We start from the raw sequence: 16,338 nt of genomic DNA on the forward strand, positions 1-16,338 counted from the left end.
AGAGGGTGTCTGTGAGTTCTAGGATAGCCTGGGCTATATTAAAAAAGCTATCTTAAAATAAACAAATGCAAAACCAAACCAAAGAGAAGTATTTACTGTAACTATTGATAACACCCATGTCTATTGTGTGTGTCGGCTGCTTCATAAACGCTGTTATAATGTAAGTTATAATTTCTGCATATGAGCCTTCAAATTTTAATTTTTCTAAGTTGCTGCCTTAAAATCTCTCCTTTTAAGTCGTCAAGACTCAATTTCCTGCTACCAATTTAAGGATAATTTTTTCTTTGTATTCGAATTCAGAATCAAATGATAATTTCAGGGTAGATGTTTCAAAAACCTTAAAAATAGCTTTGGGGGGGGGGCTTGAGGTTTAGACAAGGTCAGGGTGGCCTTGGCTCAGGCTTTATCTCTTGCCAGGATGAGGCTGTGACCTAGCATAGACAGGGCATCTTGAGGAAACAGCACCACCATCTGGGTGATGGGCACTGTGCTGAGGATAACAGGGCATCGTGGGGGGGGGGGGGGGGGAACAGCGCCACCGTGCGGGGAGTCCTCTGGGGCTGGCGGTGAGAACTGGTCCTTACAGAAATCTGCTTACCCTTCAGTAAAGCATCTCTCTAATAACTCCCTCCCGTGAAGGCTTATGCCTCCATCGGGGCAGAACAAGCCTTTGGGCGGCAGAGCGCTGTGGGGAAGAGCATCCATGCCTTCTGGGCATGCCACCGCCAGGCACCTCCACATGTTCAGCAGTCGGGAAGCTCTCTGAACTCCGTCATGTCACAGAAGCTCCCTCATCACCAGGATCAGTGACATCATTGGCCATGGTGGACTACTAGCTCTTCAGCCCCTCTCCTTTTCCTGAAATTTGAAAGTAGAGTTGAAATTCCCAGCCCTTCCAGACCACAGTTGGTTCCCCTGACAACCCGCTCCCATCTTTTTAAAAATTTTATTCAGATTATTTATTAATTTATTCAGACTACAACTCAATTGTTATCCCATCACTTGTATCCTCCCGTTCCTCCCTCCCTCCTGCTTTCACTCTATTCCCCTCCCCTAGGTATATGACTGATGAGGACCTCCTCCCCCACTATATGGTCATAGGCTGTCAAGTCTCATCTTGGTAGCCTGCTTATTCTTTCTTTGAGCGCCCTCAAGCGGTCTTTCTTGATGCTACCTCAGAGCCCACCAATGGCCTCCTACTACTTAGGTCAGCTGTTCCCCATTCAGAGGACTACAAATACTTTAGGAGATCAGAGGCAGGAATCCAGAGTGAAAAACCCCAAATACTGAACCAAGTACTTTTCTGGCACTCAGCTTCTGGCCATGTTTCAAGAACCTGATACAGAGACCAAGTATGTACTTGTACTATATCAATGTGTCACAAGAGCTCCTCATAGAGACAGAGATAGACAGACACACAGACAGACAGACAGACAAACACACACACACACACACATACACACACGAGGGGGGGGGAGAGAGAGAGAGAGAGAGAGAGAGAGAGAGAGAGAGAGAGAGAGAGAGAGAGAGGAGAACATGATGCATGGGCAAGCCTAAGAAGCAGAGGAAGGAGGCAGGAAGGAGAAACATGAAGGAAAGAGGCAGACAGTCAAGCAAAGAAACTTAGGAACCTGGCTGAGTACCAGCTTTGCATGGTAATTTGTCTGTTTTCTCGAGGTGCAATGAGCCCTAAGAATAAAAGGAATTAAAGCTTCTTAAAGTGCCAATAGCTTCAGCAAACATACTGTTGGCGAGAGTGTCACTATTCTGTGGCTTGTGTGGCATCATGTGAGATAAAGCGAAGAGTTGCTATTTGAGCCCCTAACTCTACTGTTTGGGGGTGGGGTTCTTTGTGTGAGAGAAAAGAGACAGAGACACAAGATAAAGGCAAGGTGTCAACTCCATCTGCAGTCCTGAGTTTCTTTTTTAAAAATATATTTTATTAATTTATTCATATTACATCTCAATTATTATCCCATCCCTTGTATCCTCCCATTCCTTCCTCCCTCCCATTTTTCCCTTACTCCCCTCCCCTATGACTGTGACTGAGGGGGACCTCCTCCCCTTGTATATGCTAATAGAGTATCCACTCTCTTCTTGGGAGCCTGCTATCCTTCCTCTGAGTGCCACCAGGCCTCCCCATCCAGGGGATGTGGTTAAATATGGGGCACCAGAGTTCGTGTGAAAGTCTGACCCCACTCTCCACTCAACTGTGGAGAATGTCCTGTCCATTGGCTAGATCTGGGTAGGGGTTTGAAGTTTACTGCACGTATTGTCCTTGGCTGGTGCCATAGTTTGAGCAGAACTCCTGGGCCCATATCTGCCCATCATAATGTTCTTCTTGTAGGTTTCTAGGACCCTCTGGAACCTTCTATTCCCTCATTCTCCCATGCTTCTCTCCTGAGTTTCTTTTTTACGAATTAATTAGTTATTCTGGGGGCATCAGTTGTCACAATATGCTCCTAGAGAGAGATCAGGTGACAGGGTTGTGGCATTGATTCCTTCTGTCCATCTTTATGTGGGTTCCAGAAATTGAACTCAAGTTCTCAGGCTTGGGCAGCAAGAGCCTTTACCTGCTGAGCCATCTCAACGGTCTCTATTGAAAGTATCGTTACAAACAAGTGATTAGTCAATGGCTGGGTGCAATTCTGTAATCCCAACACTATGGCTGTGGAGGCAGAAGGATCAGGAGACTGTTAGGTCTGAAGAAAGACCCCAAGGCAGTATGCAAAAACAGTTTTTAATTCTAGCATGCTAGGATCGCCTCTCTCCTCTAGAGGGCGCCCCGAAAGGAGCACACAGGCTCAATCTATAGACAGTTGGAGGGATTTGTGACAAGCTTTAATTGATTGGTCAGAATTGAGTCAAAGTGTGCTTGAGGGGATTCAGGATAGGCTGTTTGGCTGGTTACTGGGGACTTCTTGAGTCACTGAGGTTTTGGCTCTTACTCAGGAGTTGGCCTTTAATTTGATTGGATGGGGCCAGCCTGGTTCTTCACCAAGGCCATGAAGTAATAAAAACATGGTATTTAGTCATTTTGTTCTATAAGCTGATTAGGTGCCCATGAGCTGTCCATAACTTGTGATCTTTCCAGGAATTGTTAGAAACTTGGCCTAGTTAGGCAGAGTGAAAACCTGAAGCCTGTCATGGAGTTGGTCTAGCCAAGCAAACTGGGGTCTTTGGGGGATTTGTGGTCCCTAGCGGAGGGTCCTTTCAGAGACCACAGTTATCCTAAGCTATAAAGCAAGTTTGAGGCTAGCTTGGTCTATGCAAGACCCCCACCTTGAAAAATTAAAAATTGAAAAGAGTTCTTGCTTTCACACACACACACACACACACACAAGCCTAGAGACAGTGACTACCCTAGTAGCAATGAGTATCTAGATTGTGGTGGCCATAGTTTCATTTCTGTTGCTGTGATAAAACATCCTGACAAAAGCAGTTTTAGGAGAGAAAATATTCATTCAGCTTAACAGTTCACTGTTGTGGGAAAGTCAGAGTAGGAACCTGAAGCAGCCAGTCACATCCAGGGTCAAAGGCAGAGAGAGAATAAATAAACGTATGCTTCTTGTCCTCAGCCATCTTCCTTTACTTACATATCTGCCTAGGGAATGGCGCCACCCACGGTGGACTGGGTCTCACTACAGTTAGCACAGTGAAGACAGTCAATCCTTCCTCTCCCACTGGCATGCCCACAAGCCAACCTGATCTAGGACTGTCATCTCGAGTGGTTCTAGGCTGTATCAAGTTGATGATTACATAACCTCAGTGGTCTTGCAATAGCAATTTTTTCCCCTTTTGGGGCAGGCCTCCCCCTGCCCCTGCTATATATCCCAGGCTGGCCTTGAACTTGCAATCTTCCTGCCCTGGCTTTCCAACTGCTGGGATTACAGGTTTCTACTAGAACATGTGGCAGTGTTAAGTATCAACTTGATAGAGTCTATAATTTCCTGGGAGATGGGCCATCAGTCCTGGCTGTGAGAGATCATCTTAATTACATTTAATTGTGGGCAGGGCAATTTCCAGGACTTGTGGTCCTGAACTGAAAAAAAAATAGGGAAAGGGAGTTGAGCACCAGAAAACATGCGTTTGTCTATCTCTGCACCTTGGATGTGATATAACACTTAGGCCCCTGATGCTATGGCTCCCCACCACGATACACTGTAACCTGGGGCTGTGAGCCGGATAAGTCTTCTCTCCTTCAAGCTACTTTTGTCTGAGTATTTTACCACAGCCCCAGGAGAAGAAACTAAGACACAGGCCTGGCATTAAAATACTGATCTTCACTGAAAACAGAAGCTGTATTCCTGGAAATAGACCGGCCCAAGTCTGGCAAGCAGAAGCAGTGAGCAAGCAGGCCTGAGAGACTTGTCATGTCATATGACAAGGAAGCTGGTGAGCTTCCATCAGCCAGACTTGGTAACTAACTAGTCAAGGACTGGGTGACTCCCACGGCAGCAAGAGCAACAGCTACAGTGCCAGGAGTGGTGATGCCTTTAACCCCAGCACTTGAGAGACAGAGGCAGGCAGATCTGTATGAGTTTGCCACCAGCAAATTATGTGACTTAACTGAATGTTAAGCTGTATCAAATGGAAATGTATCAAATCCACTTACATTGTTCTTTTATGCCTATGTGAAAAATTAAAAGATATTAATGACAACTAGAGTTCTAATAAAACTACACTTTTGTTAAAAAAAAAATCAAACACAAGCATCCTCCACCACCACCACCACCAACAAGAAAAACAGTTTATAAGTGAGAGATGAAACACTCCTTCTGCCTTTTATTTTGAGATGGAACCTCACTGTGTCTCATCCTCCCCAGAGGTGGGATTATGGGTGTGCACCACAGTCTGCTCATCTCCTTTTTTTTTCTGTCACTTAAAAAATTACTTATTATGAAAACTATGTATTAACACATACATTAATGTTTCTGTGCAGGCATTAGGTCAGAGCACAATTCTGTGTCTCCTTCCTCCATTGGGTGGGTCCCAGGGCTTGAACTCTGATCCTCAGGCTCACATAGCAACCGCCTTAACTATGGAGACATCTCACCTGCCCATCTCCTGCTTTTCTGAGAAAGTCATATCTCAGAGAAGTGTTGAGTGACCAATGAAGAAAGAACACTCGCTTCCACAGCCTCAAGTGAATTGAGTATACACTGCTACTGTCACAGAAAAGAAGCCCCGTCCCTCAGCTGAGCCCCTCTGGGACCACACCCCCACCTGTGACGCTTTTACAAAGCCTTTCCTCTACAGTTAGGTCAACTTAAAGAAACGTAGGGGATAGAAAGGAAAAGGAAGCAACATGGGCGGTGGGAGGGCGGGTGGGTGGATGGGTGAATCAGCAAGCCACACACTGTAGGGAACCCTGCAGGATAAACCGTCTGGCTTCCTTAGCAAATAAAGTACAAGTGAAGGGAAAAAAATTAGAAGGAACTAGAGACTAAAATAGGCACAGAAGGCATGTGCCAACTGTGTGTGCCGACTAGTTTGCATTCCTGTTTTCTTAGACCTATGGAATGCATGTGGCGTTGTGTGGCCTGGGCGACGGCTCTGGTCATGAAGTGCTTGCTTTGCAAGCATGAGGACTCGAGCTCAGTCTCCAGAACCCACATAAGGAGCCGGGTGTAAACCCTGCATGCTTTTCTCAATGTTTCATAAGAAGTTTGGTAGTGGACGCACCTAACACAAAATGTGCAGCTAGCAGTGGATGGGTCTTGGTGGCAAAATTCATAAAACAACTGTATTTTAAAGGGCTAATACGCTACAAATATTTTGTCCTCATATTCTTAGGTCAGAATGGATATTTCATTAAACATGTTGTATAATGCCCGAAATTAACTTGTAAGCCCCACCTGCCCAAGGACCAGGTAACATCCCAAAATTCTGGGAGTTGTAGTTCCTGGAAAATAACAAAGCCTCATGGGAAATTATGGTGGCCTATAGGTTTGTCCGTATAAACCTCTGCATCATGTGTCTTGGGGCCATTTAGCTAGGAAATTCTTAGGGAATGGTCCTGACCAGAGTCCATCTCTTGGTCAGTATTTAATATTTAGTAAAGCTTGCTTCAAATTTGGCCCCAAATGGTGGAATTGGGTTTTTTTTTTTCAGTGAATCTCTAGATTAGCAGTTGTATGTAAAATTACATAACATAGCTCTTTAACTATTAAAGTTAGATCCACTCATTGTGGAAGACCCAGGCCTGGTGCTGTGTAATAATCTCAGCTCTGGGCAGGTGAAAATAGGTGACTGCCTGGCGCTCAATGACCAGACAGTGTGAATTTCATACCAAGTGAGAGACACTGTCTCAAAAGATGAGGTAGGCGGTGCCTAAGCAAAGACACCTCTGTTTGGGGGGCTGGTCTGGTGCTATGTATTCAAATGCTAAATACTGGCCCCCAAGTGATGCTGTGTAAACTTTGCTCACCAATATTCTCTGGCTGGTTAAATTAAGCTGTTGACAGCCACTAGCTGGGCAGAAGAGAGGTGGGCGGAGCTTCAGTTCCCTGGCTTGGGGGTCTCTGAGGGACCATGAGGCAGGGAAGAGGAGAGAGAGAGAGAGAGAGAGAGAGAGAGAGAGAGAGAGAGAGAGAGAGAGAGAGAGAGAGAGAGAGAGGAAGCAGAAGATGTAGCAGGAGGAGAAACCAGGGAAGGAGGTTGCTATGGGGCAGTATGGACCGTGAGTGCGTAGCCTGATAGGACAGAAGCAGCTTGGGTAGAAACAATTACGGCAAGTAACTTGGGGTGTGTAGCTGGGAAATAGCAAAATAGCTTAGAGGGTTTATATCTGCCCAGTTACCGTGCCTTAAAGCTTTTATGAATTTAAAGGGTCTCTGTGTCTTTTATTTGAGAACTAAAGGGCCAAAATGGGGTAGAAAACCCAAATAGATATTTAGGAGCAAAAGGGGGCATAGTAAACCCCCCCAAAATTAATTATTGCTGAACTTCTTGCCTCCTCACACTCACATGCATGCATATACACATGCACATGCATGCACATGACCCAAGAATGGCCACTCCGTGCATTAGGCTCACACTAGACTGTTCATCTTGCTATGAAGTACTGTCTTTTAGTCCCCGGGAGTTCCTGTCTCCAGACAAGCTCCCTGTCACATGGAGAAATGAACAGACACAATTATGGTGACAGACAGAGACCAGACCCAAAGCCAAGGAACCTGCAGGCTCCCAGCTTTGACCTCCGGCACAGCTCAGTTTCCAGGCTGGGAATGCCTTCAGAGCTTCCGAGCCCCACCCCTGACTTGCTAGACACCTCTGTGCCTGGACCATCCCTCGTGGGGACTCTCACCTGTGGAATCCCTGTCCTCCAGAACTCCAGGGGATGTCAGGAGTGTCTTATTGGGTGGTCAGGAGTTAAGACTGACATGTGTGCATGTGTGTGTGTGTCGGTGGGGGGGGGACACTCAGGTCTTCAGAGGACGAAGTTTGGGGGAAACAGAAGTTGCCCCGTCCCCACCTATAGAGCAGGATGCAGCTCTCAGCTATGGCTCTAGCTCGGGCCTGGGCCTGAGTGCTGCTACACTTCCTGCCATGATAATGGAGTAACCTTCTGAAACTTTAAACAATCCCCCAGTTCAGTGCTTTCTCTTATAATAATTGCTTTGGTCATGGTGTCTCTTCACAGTGATAGGACAGTGAATAAGCCGAGGGCTACTCCCCAGGATGAATTTTGGTGGAATCTTGGGTGATAGACACAGTTAACCCTTGCTGATGGCATCTGCGCATCTGCACCCTTGATTGTAGGAAACCGCCTTTAGCCTGTCGACGAACTTGCTTATCACCAATCGTCCCATCTTACACTTACAGATGCGTGGAATGAGGCACAGGGAGGTTACAGCCCTGAGCGTGCACACAGCAAACGGGAAGTCCTGCTCCCAGCCTACAGCCTTAGCTGCTGCCTTACACAATAGGATTGTGATCTGGTGACCTCCTCAGAAGGCGCTGTCCTCCAGTCCGGGAAAGGCTGAGAGCAGTGGAGATGGCAGACACCCTGGCTTTGGTGTGAGGATAACAACCCCCCAGATGAGGCTCTGCAAGGAGATGGAATAGCCTAACCACCTGTCTGTGGCCAGGTATGCAGGGCTCCCCCGGGCCAGCATTTCAGGAGGGATGCTGACCTTCACTGCAGAAGCCTCTTTTCCGTCCTCCCTCATGCCCTCTCTCTCCTTCAATCGTAGTGCCTACCCTAGTCCCGACTGTTGCTTAATCCAGGAGCACAGTTCCTGTGGGCTGAGCCTGACTGATTTGGTCATCTCCCTCCTGCACTTCAAGGGAAAGGCAAGATCTTGCACAAGGGGCTCCAGTGTCTGTCCCCTCCGACTGGCTGAGGAAGGGTGTGCCATGGAGCCTCTCTACCTGTTTCTCCTGCTGCTGGTCACAGGTGGGACCTGCCCTCTACAATGCTTTCTTTTCTTCGCCTTTTGTGAGCAGGTGGCTGGGTGGGGTGCAGATGACACGGAGGGGAACTGCAAAGGAGGCGGAAGTCCTGGCATGCTCCAGTGCCCTGCTTGGCTCTGCTTTCCTCCTCCCTGGCCCATGTCCTTCACACCATCCTCCCCAGGATTAACCCCCACGTTTAGGAAAGGTTAAGAGGCTCCTGCTGGACTTGGTCACTGATGGAGTTTTGAGGGTGGCGCTAGCCGTGAGTTGGGGGACCCGTGGAAGCACTGCTAAGACCCTTTAGACACTCAAGAAACCCTTAAGCATAAGTGGAGAGGCAGAATGGGAGAGGGAAAAGAAAGGAGGACTTGGCCTGGGGTTTACATCCTCCTAGAGCCCCTCCCACATTCAACCTCAGTGCTCTGTGGGAGGCGAGGATGCTGAAGGCTCTGCCACTGCATCCTCATCTATGGTGGACCACCTCTGACACTGTCACTGGGTGCATCCTTTTCCTGAAGAGTAATGGACAAACCCAGGTAAGAGAAGAGGCTGCCCTGTGTCTTATGCCTGCAGCATCTCAGCTGGAAGTGGAGGAGAGGTAGGGTACCTAAGCCTGCCTCCAGGCAGAGGAATAAAGGGGCTGATGTGAGGTCTCTAGTTCCAAAAGGCAAGTCGCCAGCTCCCTGATCTCCCCTTTCATGTTTCCATCTCTGTAATAGCTGGAGACACAGTGCAAGGGGCAGAAAGTTTGTGTGAACCCTTGTTCCCCTGCCCTGGCAACAACTTGACGGGTATTTCAATGCCATCTCCTCTACCCCAAGAGGATCCCCAGAATAGCAGTCTTATGTCTCCCCCAAAATAGCTCTGAGACAAGTCCTTCCTAAAAAAGGGGAACAGAACCATAGAAATAGGGAAGCTGGGAGCCAAAAGTTAGGAAAGGAGAGCCACTCGGTGGAATGATTGAAGACTGGGCAGTGAGGCAGGGGCAAGGAACCGGCTGGAGCTCCAAGGATCCACTAACTTTGCTCTCCTGAGAAGGAGAGGGGAAACAGGCATCCTATATGACAGGAGGGAAGATGTCTAAAATAGAGCCAGACCGGTTTTTAGAGCCAGATATGGCTTAGTCAGTACGGTGCCAGCCCTGCAAGCACGGGGACCTGTGTTTGTGCCCACAGGACCCATGAGAAAGGCCAGGATCAGTGGTATGTGCCTGTCTCCCTAGAATGGAGACATGAGGGGGAGGTGTCAGTCAGATCCCTAGAAGCTCATGGGCCGCCTTGGTCTATGTTGCAAATTTCGACACTGTATTAGTCATCGTTTTGTTGCTGTGACAATATAGCTTACAAAACAACTCAATGAAGGAAAGATTCGTTTTGGCGTGTAGTGTCAGGGGATACACTGCATCCTGGAGGGGACAGCCTGGTGGCAGGAGGCAGCTGTCATACTGTATGCTTAGTCAGGAAGCTGAGAGACCAATGCCGCTGCTGGGTTCTCTTTTTGATGGAGCTGGGGACTTTTACCCTTGAAATGTTGCTGCCCATACTCAGGCCAAGTCTTTTCACGCCGGATTAACTGGATCCAGATGTTTTCCCTCGATATTCCCACAGGCTAACGTGATCTAGAAAACCTCTCATGTGCAAGTTCAGAAGTTTGCCCCCTACATGATCCTAGAGTGTGTCAAGTCGACACTCAACATTAACGATCTTGCACATTGCTGAGAGATCCTGTTTCAAACAAAAAGTTAAAGGTGCCCGAGGGCCAGAGCTTGTCCTGACGACCATGTGCACACTCTGCTCCTTGCATCTCTGGAGCTGATTCCAAAGGTTCCCCTGGAAGCATAGTAAGAAAATCAGATTCCTAGTTCCTAGGAGGCAGGGCAGTGGTGATGTACGCCTTTAATGCCAGCACTTGGGAGGCAAGAGACAGAGTTAGGTAGATGTCTGTGAGTTCCAGACCAGTCTGGTCTACAGAGTGAGTTTCAGGACAGTCAGGACTACAAAGAGAAACCCTATCTTGAAGTAGCAGGGGGCAGGGGGCGGGGAGAAAGGGCAGGGGCCTGGAGATGGGAGTGTTAGTTCCCAGTGTGCCATCTTCTCCACAGAGATCCTAAACTCTTCAAGGGTGGGACCCTTGTCTGTATAGTTTGCTGTTCCTGGTAGATGCTCAATGAATATTTGGTGGGTGCATGAAAGTGACAAGTGACTGCTTTCTCTGCAGAGTTGTCCCAAGCCCTCAACACCACAGTGCTGCAAGGTGTGGCCGGACAGTCCCTGCGGGTGTCATGTACCTATGACACCTTGAAGCACTGGGGTCGACGCAAGGCCTGGTGTCGCCAGCTGGGTGAGGAGGGCCCATGCCAGCGTGTGGTGAGCACACACAGTGTGTGGGTGCTGGCCTTCCTAAGGAAACGGAATGGCAGTACAGTCATCACAGATGACACCCTTGCTGGAACCCTCACCGTCACTCTGAGGAACCTCCAAGCTGGTGACGCGGGCCTCTACCAGTGTCAGAGCCTCCGAGGCCAAGAGGCTGATATCCTACAGAAGGTCCTAGTGGAGGTCCTGGCAGGTGAGTACAGTGGCTGGTTGTACTTTTGGTTGGTCCTTGGGCCAGGTCTCACTGTTGTATGACATAAACAAATGTCTGTCCCATTATAGCCGCCACCAACAGTTCCAAGAGATGGTTCCATCCAGGTCTGGCTTAGTGGATTAGTGAGTTTGCTGGGGCTACTTGTAAGTGCATGGGCAGGGCATTTATTTACAGGTAACTTAAAGCTCCTGTATCACCAATAAATAAGTGAATAAATAATAAAAAAAAAACTATCCCTGAATGGATGACAAATCATAAAAAACAGCAACCCTGGAGCTCTCTGCATCCCTAATGCTACCCACATCCCTGGTGCTCCCTGCATCCCTTGAATTCCATGCATCTCTGGTGCTCCCTGCATCCCTGATGCTCCCTGAACAACTTGTAGAGCCTCCTCTCCCCAACAACTGTAATGGCTTATATAACCTTGGCGTGGATGTGTTTATGTCTTGTAAAGTTTCATGACGTTCCTGAGCCTTGTAAGTTTTCCTTTCTTCCTGAGTTATATGGCCTCTTCTCCTCCCTCTATGAGGATATATTTCAGTTCAGAGGAAATAACTTTACAACACTCAAGTTCAGGTATATATTTTCAGGGCTACCTCCTTCCCTTAGGAAAATATACTGCATGAATCCGTGGATAGTTGTCAGGAATACTCACTGTATAAGGGAGATAAAACCCAGTGTGCACTCTTCATGGCAGCCGTGCTTACCTGTGGGAAGAGAATCTTTCTTTAGCTTATATGAAGACATTTAACCAGTCTCAACCTTGTGTCCTCGAAGCACTTAATCTGGTTGGAATCCCAGTAGTATGTGAGCACTGTATGTGGTTCTTAAATAACAACAAATCATTTCATCCACTCATTCAACAAGGCAGCCTGGTGCAGAAATCACTCCTTGGTTGTACCAGGCAATGCGCTGTCGGTCCGTCTCCCAGCCTCCATTTCTTCCCCTCTCTGAGGAGATCATGCCATTGCCCTAGCACGTAGACTCCGCCATAAGCCCCTTAGAAAAAGGGAAATGATGGTGTCTGTTGGCTACTCTGAACTGAATTGGGGGTGGGATCCCTGTCCTTTTAAAATAGAGCCCAGGCTCCTGCCTAGTCCGCAGGACCAGCAAAGGCCTACCGGAGAGATGCTGCCAGGATCCAGGTCCCTGCCCACACTGTGGCCTCTGTGATGAAACTGAGCATCTAGATTCAGTATTCCTCTGAGGTAGAGAGACTGTAACTCTTCAGTAAACCCCACTTCTACCACTCTCCTAAAGAGAGGTTCAAGAGCCATGACCTGTCAACTCTCTCGGGGTCTAGTTCAGTAGCAATGACTTGGCCCTGTATCCAATAGTTTACAGAATATTTTGATATATTTGGTGGTAGTGGTAGGGTTTTGGTTTGTTTTGAGACAGGCTGATTCAGAACTCTCCACCCTCTTGTCTCAGTACCTTAGTCCTGGGGTCACGAGATGTGTCACCATGCCTGGCTTGCATGAATTTTGCATTTTCAGGCCTCCCAATATTCACTTGCTTTTCATAGGCCTGAGTGACAGGATGACAATTGCTGGCCCTTGACTTCAGTGGGGTGCCAGGTATTAGGCTGAGGTTGAACCTTGTCACCTTGCTACTAAGGAGGTGTTCCCAGTAGCCCCTCTTACTTGGGAGATCGAGTCTTAGGTAGGCTAGGCTGGTCTCAGACTTACTCTCTAGCAGAAGGTGACCTTGAACTTCTGATTCTCCTGTCTCTTCCCAGTGCTGGGTTCACAAGCATGTGCCATCATTTCTGGCTTACGTTGTGCTGGGGATCAAACCTAGGAGTTTGTGCATACTAGGCAAGCATGCTACGTGCTCAGCTCTCAACACCTACTCTTTATAGGCTAGGGAATTGAACAGAGGCTAATATCCAGATATACACACGACTGGAGCCCCAGGGCTCTGAATGAATAGAAGGCTGTGACTTCATGGCTTGTCTCTCACAGACCCTCTAGATGATGAAGATGCTGGACATCTCTGGGTCCCCGAGGACCCACAGAGTTTTGAGGGTGCCCAAGTGGAACAAAGCACTTCCAGGTACAGTAGTGGCTCCTCCTCAGAGCCCTGGCAGTGGCTGTGGATGGAGGTTCCCTGGACAAACGGATCAGGCAAAGAAGGCCCAGATATAATCTTGTCTGAGTAGCCCTTCCGCTCGCTAGCGTGTTGATGTTTGGGGGGCCTAGAAATTAAGAGATTGAAGCCCTTTGGAACCATTCACAAAAGCGCCACTTCAAGCTTCAGGAAGGGCAGCCCACACAGACCCCTGCAATTCAGCAATGAGTCTGGCTACTTTTGCTTAAAACTGGGAGCCCTGGGTCTATGCTTTTTGGGAGAACCAGAATCCATTCTGGATGGCCCATTCCTATGTACCAATATAAAAATGTGTTGTGCAACCCCAAGCACGCGTGAGGTGCATGCCTGTGCCCCATACCCACAACAGCATCCTACAGGGGATGTGCTTTGTGCACATAGTAGATTGTAAAACAGACTGCAGGTTCCCTTGAGCCCCGTGAAGCTGCTTCCCCAGCCCCTAGGAATTCGTGTCCCTTCTCTATTTCTTCACGGGCAGGTTTCATCCTGTTGGCCACCTCTAGCCCACCATCTTCTTCCTCTTTCCAAGCAGCCAGTCCGGAGAGATCGCCTTCCCGCCCACTTCCATACTTCTTCTCCTGGCCTGTGTCCTCTTCAGCAAGCTTCTTACAGCCAGCATTCTCTGGGCTGTGGCCAGGGGCAGGCAGAAGCAGGGACCCAGCAGGTTGGACTGTGGCCACGATGCTGAGCACCAACTTCAGATCCTGACTGGTGAGTGGGGCAAGCCAGAGGTGGTGGGGGGCGGGGCAGGGATGTTAGGCATGAACAGGGAAGGGATGGGAAGGAATGAGCCGTACCTGTTGCAGGACCCAGAACTACGTGAGAGAACTCCAAGTGGGAAGAGAAACCCAGCTGAAGTCCACCCAGGAACCATTCCAGCTTGCACATTCTCTCCCTCCCTCTCACCAAGAAGACATCTGCTTTTGTTTCTTCTGCTTCAGAAGCCACTTCTGCCTAAAGCTCGCCTCTCCTGGATGCAGGAATACTGGTGTGTCCATATGTGTTGAGTAGGGAAGAGAGCCAGATGGTCACCTGTCAACGTTGGTACCTTGAACATTAAACACTGTCACACACCAACCCAGGACTACCCACTCTTTCGAGACAGTTCTGTGCCTCATACAGGTCTTCTCTTTCTCAGTGATGGGACTCAGGGATGGCTCATGGTCTTATGCATTCTGGATGTGAGCTTACCACTGAGATAATTCCAGGACCCCTGCCTAGGGAATGGTGTTACCTGCAGTGGGCTGGGACTTTCCATATCAATCAACATGTAATGTAGACAACGCCTTTAGACAGCCCACAGGCCAACTTCATCTAGATAACCCCTCTCTGAGGCTTCCTTTAGTGATTCTGTATTGTGTCAAGACGGCAATTAAAACTAACCATTACATGTCCCATGTCCTCCATGCCATAGGCTCTAATCAGGTTAATTTTTTCATCCTCCACTTCCCCCAAGTCCTTTTGTGGGAAAACTGATCAGCTTCCTACTCCTCATCTTGTGGCATTCTCTTATGTTTTTGGTTGTGAGTCTAGCCTTTAATGGTTAAGCCATCTCTCCAGCTTGTGGCATTCTCTTTATTGGCTACCCTTAGGCTACAGCTGCCCCACTCTCAGCCCCAAGCTCCTTCCTCTCGTCCCCCACTTCTGTCACTCAGGGACATCCAACCCACCGACTCTCACCTCCCAGAGCTCTGCTTCCATCTGCAGCTTCCCCTTTGGAGAAAGGACAAGGTATGAGTCCCAGTATCTGAGCTGGGAACAGACAGTTCACACCCCTGGATATACCGAGAGGAAACGGAGGCTCAGAGTCCAGCCTGGGAATCCCTCGGAATTCAGGGCACCCTTTTGTCTAGCTCCATCCTGCTAGTGTATTTGTGAATAAGTGCACAGCACAGACTCTGCCCTTGGAGCTCTTGTTCTAGGGAGAGGAGGTGGCGGGGTAGCAATACACACAATAATGGGGGTGTTGAGGAAAGGTTAAAAATAAAGCTGGGTGCAGAGGAGATGGACGGTGCCACGTTGAGCAGGACAGTCAAAGAGGACACCTGAAGGAAGGAAATACATGAAAGCATTGTGAATTCGAGGCAAAGGGGACAGACTGCCAGGACCGTGCCAGTCTCTCTAACCCTGTTAGTTTTCTTTTCTGTTGCTGTGATTAAAAACACCTTGGGCAAAAGCAACCGAGGGAGGAAAGGGCTTGTTTAGTTTATCATTCCAAGTTACAATCCATTGATTTGGGGGAGTTGAGACAAACTCAAGCAACTAGTTCTATCCTATCTTCAGTTGACAGTGGAGAGAAGCAAACACATCCGTTCTGCCTGCTTGCTTGTGCCCATGCTCACTTAGCTTTCTTCCCTTGTTCCAAGGTTCCAAGGTCCCGGCCAGGAAACAGGCAAGACAATCCCCACAGACATGCGCACAGGCCAACTTCATCTAGACAAACCTTCTTTGGGACTCCTATCCCAGATGATTCTAGATTGTGTCAAGTTGACTGTTAAAATTGACCAGCACCAAAACAACAACAATAACAACAACAAAACGACCAGCACAGCAGGGCGGTGGTGGCGCATGCCTTTAATCCCAGAACTTGGGAGGCAGAGGCAGAGGGATTGATGTGAGTTCGAGACTAGCCTGGTTTACAAAGTGAGTCCAGGATAGCCAAGGCTACACAGGGAAACCCTGTCTCGGGAAGAAGAAAAAAAAAAAAAAAAGATCGACCAGCACAAACACACACCTAACACCCTGGGCAAGAGTAAGGGAGAGTGGGGTAGAAAGTCCCTGATGGACCAGAGTGAGGAAGGATCAAGCTGGCCACAGACTCGAGCTTTCTATTAGGTCTCAGAAGTAGACATCCAGGAATCCTTGTGGCCATGGTTACATGAATATGCTTACTATCTAACATGAGCTTGGGAATTATGGGAAAAGTCCGTTATGGTATGCACGCTCCAGTCTCACTTCCACACAGCCCTCCCTGGGTTCCACCCCTGCCTAGTCCACTCCTGCTTAGGGTGCTCCACTAACCCTGGCCTGGAGCTATGGGTCAGCCTGCTTTTGGGGGGCTTCTCTGATGGCTTCATTGTGTCCTCCGGCAGTTGCTTCATCCTCACAGATCCAGCCCACAGTCCAGCCAAGCCCTTTCAGCTGCATGCATCCTGGACACCGGGCCGTGAAGTGGGCCTGAGAGGCTTCTTCCTGAGACAGGCTGGGGCATGGTGGATGCTTCCCTCTTGCAGTTTGCTC

At 48.6% G+C, this 16,338-nt stretch overlaps 1 protein-coding gene across 2 annotated transcripts; it reads left to right on the top strand.

Moving 5' to 3' along the window:
* The first annotated feature begins 7,932 nt into the window (after positions 1 to 7,932).
* Positions 7,933 to 14,175, top strand: TREM2 (triggering receptor expressed on myeloid cells 2). Of its 2 annotated transcripts, XM_084753314.1 has the most exons (6): positions 7,934 to 8,093; positions 8,199 to 8,401; positions 10,618 to 10,968; positions 12,954 to 13,044; positions 13,631 to 13,809; positions 13,905 to 14,175. In XM_084753314.1, the coding sequence occupies exons 2-6, from the start codon at positions 8,362 to 8,364 to the stop codon at positions 13,919 to 13,921; spliced, it is 678 nt and encodes a 225-aa protein (XP_084609440.1). In that variant the 5' UTR covers positions 7,934 to 8,093; positions 8,199 to 8,361; the 3' UTR covers positions 13,922 to 14,175. The 2 variants fall into 2 exon arrangements, with proteins under 2 accessions (XP_084609441.1, XP_084609440.1); XM_084753315.1 differs by lacking the exon at positions 12,954 to 13,044 and having other exon boundaries at positions 7,933 to 8,093.
* The last annotated feature ends 2,163 nt before the right edge of the window (positions 14,176 to 16,338 follow it).

This window comes from Acomys minous (genome assembly GCF_964271855.1).
Source record: "Acomys minous genome assembly, chromosome: 13".
In the NCBI taxonomy this organism is placed as follows: Eukaryota; Metazoa; Chordata; class Mammalia; order Rodentia; family Muridae; genus Acomys; species Acomys minous.